The sequence below is a fragment of the Octopus bimaculoides genome, chromosome 3, assembly GCF_001194135.2.
Source record: "Octopus bimaculoides isolate UCB-OBI-ISO-001 chromosome 3, ASM119413v2, whole genome shotgun sequence".
Classification (NCBI taxonomy): domain Eukaryota; kingdom Metazoa; phylum Mollusca; class Cephalopoda; order Octopoda; family Octopodidae; genus Octopus; species Octopus bimaculoides.
The window spans coordinates 150369816-150376200 of NC_068983.1; the positions used below are offsets into that span (position 1 = coordinate 150369816).

Genomic DNA, 6385 nt, shown 5'->3' on the forward strand with positions numbered 1-6385 from the left:
GACCATACCAGCACAATCGTCTCTCTTGCACACCACAACTGATGCTTCTTAGGTCCAACTATTCTCGACAGAGTGTAAGTACCTTGAGAGAATAGTTGGACCTAAGAAGCATCAGTTGTGGTGTGCAAGAGAGACGATTGTGCTGGTATGGTCACGTGGCGAGAATGGATGAGGATAGATGTGTGAAAAAGTGTCACACCCGAGCAGTTGAGGGAACCTGTGGAAGAGGTTGACCCAGGAAGACCTGGGATGAGGTGGTGAAACACGACCTTTGAACATTAGGCCTCACAGTGGCAATTACTAGTGACTGAGACCTTTGGAAATATGCTGTGTGTGAGAAGACCCGGCAAGCCAAGTGAGACCATAATCTGTGGCCTTTGTCAGAGTGTAGCCAGCCCACTTATTCATACCTTTACTTCATTGGACACTAAACTTTGCTTGCAAAGACCTGTTGGGGCAAGTGAAATCGAAATCGTAATTGAACCAAATTTGATGACTGGCACCCGTGCCAGTGGAGCGCTAACAGCACTGTCTGAGTGTGATCATTGCCAGAGCAGCTTTCTGGCTTCCGTGCCGGTGGCATGTAAACAGCACCATTTGAGCGTGATTGTTACCAGCGTTGCCTTACTGGCACTTGTGCCGGTGGCACGTGAAGAAACATTTGAGTGCGGTCATTGCCAGTGCTGCAGGACTGGCTCCTGTGACACGTAAAAAACACCATTTGAGCGTGGCCATTGTCAGTACCTTCTGACTGGCCCTCGTGCAGGTGGCATGTAAAAGCACCCACTACACTCTCGGAGTGGTTGACGTTAGGAAGGGCATCCAGCTGTAGAAACTCTGCCAGATCAGATTGGAGCCTGGTGCAGCCATCTGGTTTGCCAGTCCTCAGTCAAACTGTCCAACCCATGCTAGCATGGAAAGTGGACGTTAAACGATGATGATTTATATAATTCTTCTTCCTTTGTATGGTACTGAACAAGTTTAAAAATCATCTAGATATTAAATAAATGTCCATCTTTCCAATCCTCACAGCCTCATCAACCACCAAATAAAACATTGCTCCAGAATACATTAAATTATACTGCACCATCTCAGTGTCACAAGCCTTGACCACCAAGATAAAGCAATGCATTCTAGAGCCATTTATTAGTATACATATGAACAAATACATAAATATATATATACAGGCATGAGTGTATGGTAAGTAGCTTGCTTCCCAGCCACATGGTTTCAGGTTCAGTCTTACTGTGTGCTACTATAGCCTCAGGCTAACCAAAGCCTTGTGAGTGGATTTAGTAGATGAAAATGAAAGAAGCCCATTGTGTGTGTGTGTGTGTGCATGTTACTGTCTGCTCGCCTTGACTGCATATGGAAGTTGTAAATGAAAACCACTGATGTGTAAGCAGTCTCTTTCGTTCCCAATCTTCCATGAAACACATCTGGTCATGGGGAATATTACCTTACTTGGAAACCGGCTACGGTTGGTAACAGGAATAGCTTATGGGAATCCATCTTGAATCACTACCAGAACTAGAGAAGAAGTTTTATGAATCATTACCAGAACTAGAGAAGAGGTTTTAGGTGTGGAAGCAAGGTCTAGAATCAAAGGGCCTTAGAGTTAACCAAACAAAACCTAAGTCTTAGTAAGTAGGGAAGCAGATAAATCACAATTCAGGTAGATGGCCCTGCTTGATTTGTAGAAAAGGCATGGGTAGAAACTCCATAAGATGTATCCAGTGTAAGCTATGGACACATAAGAGGTGCAGCAATATCAGAGGAAGGTTAACAAGGAAAATAGTTTTTGTGTGTGGAAGTTGCAAAGGTACAATTAACACTAAAAACGTACAGAAAATAAATTCCATCACATGCCAGTGGGGAAAACTAAAAGTAGTCGGTAGTTTATGTTACCTAGGTGACCAAGACAGTAGTGGGGGTGGATGCTCTGAGAGTATAGCTGCTAGAATACAAATAGGCTGGGCAAAGTTCAGAGAGCTCCTACCTCTGCTGGTAACAAAGGGTTTCTCACGCAGAGTGAAAGGAAGACTGTATGATACCTGTTTGCGAACAGCCATGCTACACGGCTGCGAAATATGGGCAATGACTGCCGAGGACATGAGTAGGCTTGTAAGAAATGAAGCTAGTATGCTTCGCTGGATGTGTAATGTCAGTGTGCATGCACAACAAAGTGTAAACAGCTTGAGAGAAAAGTGGGGCATGAGAGGTGGTGTGCAAGAGATGACTGCTGATATGGTCATGTGATGTGTATGGACGAAGACAGCTGTGTGAAGAAGTGTCGCACTCTAATGGTGGAGGGAACCTGTGGAAGAGATAGACACAAGAAGACATGGGGAGAGGTGGTGAAGTACAATCTCTGAATGTTAGGCTTCACAGAGGCAATGACAAGCAGCCAAGACCTTTGGTGATATGCTGTGCTTGAGATGACCCTTCAAGCCAACTGAGATCATAGTTGTGGCTGATGCCAGTGTCGTGTAACTGGCTCGTTAAAAGCACCCTTCAAATGTTGGGTGATATGTTGTGCTTGTGAAGACTTGTCGAGTTGAGTGAAATCATAGTCTTGGCTAATGCTAGTGCTGTCTAACTGGCGACTGCTGGTGACACATAAAAAGCACAATTTGAGTGTTGGGCCTCATGGAGGCAGTGACAGGCGACCAAGACCATCGGCGAAATACTGTGCTGTGTAGACCTGTCAAGCCAAGTGAGATTGTAGTCATGGCCGATGTCAGTGTCCTGCTTTGAATTTTATTTTCCTGTTTGCATCACCAAACCTCTCACTCTCTGCACATACCAATCTGAAACCTTTGGTTCCATAGTCATTCCAGGTTTCTGATTCTTCCAAAACAGGCATGGTTAACTCCAAATTAAATAGTTCTTAAATTTACTTAAATTAAATACAGGTACCTGTACATTAGTATAAATAATACTAGTTTATTAATACTATATTGTGCAAAAGTACTAGTCTGTACAAGATGGCAATAAACTAGCCTGGCAGCTTCTGGAATTAGGTGTTCTTGCTTGTAAATCAGTGCTGATTAGAAGAGGTTCCAGACCATTAGTGCCCAGAAAGTTGGTGTTGTACCTACAGACACACACACACACACACACACACACAATCATTTACAGTATATTTGAAATAATATACTCACCTGTTGTAATATAGATTTAATTTCTTCATCTGTTTTAGGGCCTGACAACTGTCCCAGAAGCAAATCAGCAGGAATTCGCTGAGCCACAAAATTCGACAACTTACTTCCATCATGACCATCAAAAACTCCATATAATGAACAGCCATCGTCTGAGCTGAATTAATAAAAAATAATCATATATACAAAAATATTACAACCTTTTCAGTTGCTGAACTATTAATTTCATTTCTGTATTTATAAAAATACATTTTTAAGTCTGTTAAAAGTCTTGGCAATGGTGATGTGTTCGTGGCAGATGTAAATTCTCAATGCTTCAATCCCCCTCACTCTAAATAGTTATCAGTGGCAGACTGTAAATATTAACAGTTTTGCTGGCTAGTAGTGCAGAGTTCAACTCCTGCCATAGTTTAGGCCAGGTGATGGGGCCTGTTCATTGATGGATAATATCTGAGTCCGAAAAGCCTAGCAAATGACTCAATCACTTGAAGTAGAAAAATAGCGTCTCCATATTATCTATGAAGTCATTCTTGTATGAATTATTAGAATCATAGCAAAGTAAGAAAAGCATTTAAACAATTAATTACAACAAATAATATTAAAAAATTTCCAATCCTGACTTCAAGACAAGCTAAAAAATGCATATGCATCAACACATAAAGGACTAGAATATGGGAAAAACTAGAAGATGAAATTCTGCAAAAAGCAATATCAAGTAGCAAGAAGTTAAATGTCAAGTATTCTTAGTAAAGAAAGAAATCAAAAGAAGTGTGGTCAATGTTCTAAGATATGAGGATCAGAGAGAGGAGGTATTCCAATTTGCAAGATAATGTGTGAGAAAAAGAAGAAAAAAAAAATATCAAGAAGTAGTCGAGGTGAGAAGTGTGTATGAAATGATAACTATGTACTTGCTCTTATTGATGATATTGACAAGAAAGATACATGGAAGTGTTTTTGCAAGAAGTTGTTAAATCAGCAAAATACATGGAAGAAAGAAGACTTCTCAAGGTAAGTCTAACATAGACACCAACAATTCAAGTTGACAGCAGTATGGTAGATACATTGATTAAAGATAGGGAGAAAAGGCACCTGGTCCATCGGAAATTACTGTTGAGAACCTGTTGTCAAACAAAGGTGGTTTGAAATCCACGTGTCTTTGGAAGAATTTCGAGGTGTTGGAGTTTGAGCTTGTCCCAGGTGGTGATGATGTGAATGTTAACCTTTATGCTCAAAAACTGCAATGAGTATTTGATACTTTGAAAGCCTGCTACCAGGCATTGGTTAATCAAAGATGTGCACTCTTACAACATAGCAATGCCCCAGCACACACTGCCAAAATGACCAAGTACAAGCGTGAGGAACTTGAGGGGCTGGAAGTGCTACAGTCCAAACCTTGCACAATCAAATTACCACCTTTTTCAAGCGATGATTCATTTCTTGCATGGACGGAAGTTCAGTTATGTGGTTGAGGTTGAAAATGGGTGCAGGGAGTTTTTTTGCCACTAAACCAGCTAAATGGTGTAAGAGTGGAATTGAGATTCTGGCACAATGATGACAACAGACAAAATACGATGGGATATATTTTGATGAATAAACACTTTTTGTATGTAATTTGTGTGAACTATTAAGTAAAGCTTGAAATATGAAAAAAAAAAACTTGTGACTCAACCTAACACACACACACACACACACACACACACACACAGAGTCATGGCTGATTGCAAGATGCTGAGGCTCACGGAAGAGATGACAAAGAGATAATCGGTGATTTGCTGTATCTGAGAAGGCCCATCCACCACAACAAAATTGATGCCCTGAAAGTATTCTGGTTAAGTTCATCCCTCACTCCGCCATGTCAAGCATCCCATCTCATTCTTCTGATACCAAACCCTCCAACACTCTCCCTCCACTCTTACCTTGAAAGTTTACTCCAGCACTTCATCACTACCACCTTTATCTCCTTCCCATCCACTCCTATATAATGTGTGGTAGCTGTGTACGCCCTCAATAGTAGAAGCATTTTTTTTCTTTCTTCCTCCCTGTTGTTTTTCTGTCTTGCAAATTAGTTGTCAACCTCACTAGTGCTTGTGGCATGAAAAAAAAAACCCCTAATACTCACTGTGAAGTTGTTGCTGTTAGGAAGGCCATGTCAAAGGTAACGTTGAAGTTCAGTGCATTCATGTGGCTTCTCACACCCTGCAAGACTGTCCAACTCATGCCAGCATGAAAACAAACATTAAATGAGGACGATATCATCATCATCATCATTTAATGTCTGCCTTCCATGCTAGCATGGGTGAGTGGGTATAGGTAGGTAGATAGATAGAGATCATCATCATCATTGTTTAATGTCCACCTTCCATGCTGGCATAGGTTGGATGATTTGGCACAGTTTTTATGGCTGGATGCCCTTCCTAACACCAACCACCCTACACAGTGGGCTGAGTGCTTTTTATGTGGTACCAACACAGGCGAGGTCAGTTTTGGCATGGTTTTTATAGCTGGATGCTCTTCCAAATGCCAACCATTTTACAGTATGGACTGAATGCTTTTTATGTGGCACTAGCACTGGCAAGGTCACCAAGTAATTTGCAAGACAACCTTTGAAATAGGAGGAGGCACTGGAGGATTTTGGCGTTCCAAAGTTTTAAGGAATGTAGAACGACCTCTTAGCTACTATTGTTCCCAGGTCTTCTCTGATGCAGTATAGTAGCAGCTGTCATGGTCCTAGATATGGGTTAATTAGTATATTAAGACTGGATCTGGTGGACTTTGCAGAAGAAACCTTTATGGTTCAATGAAGGGGACAGTGGCTGCAACAGTGCACTGTGGAGTGCAGAGAGCAAGCTGAGGCAAGTAAAACATATTGGTCATCCACAGCATTTGTTTCCATTCTCAGTTGCTTTGGCCTGGTCTTGCCACTGAATGAAGATGGCCACAAATGTGAGAGTGAGGTTGACAATGTGCAACTCTTCTTTGCTTTAAACCATCACCACACAAACAAGCCATCAATTATCCAAGGATAACTAGATGGTTCTCATCACTCCAACAGACACACACACACACTATATATAGTCAAGAGATGAGATCCAGAGATTCTCAGTATAGAAGACAATAGTGCTCAAATGATTCAAACTTAGACTCTGATGTCTTTATAGGGGATCAATTCTGCAGGGTAAAGAATGGCTGTAAGAAGGATCAAGTTGAGCAGATAATTGCCCCCC

The 6385-nt window shown here is 41.4% G+C and overlaps 1 protein-coding gene across 1 annotated transcript in view; it reads right to left on the reverse strand.

Moving 5' to 3' along the window:
- Positions 1–6385, reverse strand: part of LOC106873708 (TGF-beta-activated kinase 1 and MAP3K7-binding protein 1) — a 31636-nt gene that overhangs the window by 10549 nt on the left and 14702 nt on the right. Inside the window, exon 3 of the mRNA XM_014921181.2 lies at positions 3165–3318. Within this exon, the coding sequence (XP_014776667.1) occupies positions 3165–3318 (154 nt within the window). The remainder of the gene's footprint in view (positions 1–3164; positions 3319–6385) is intronic.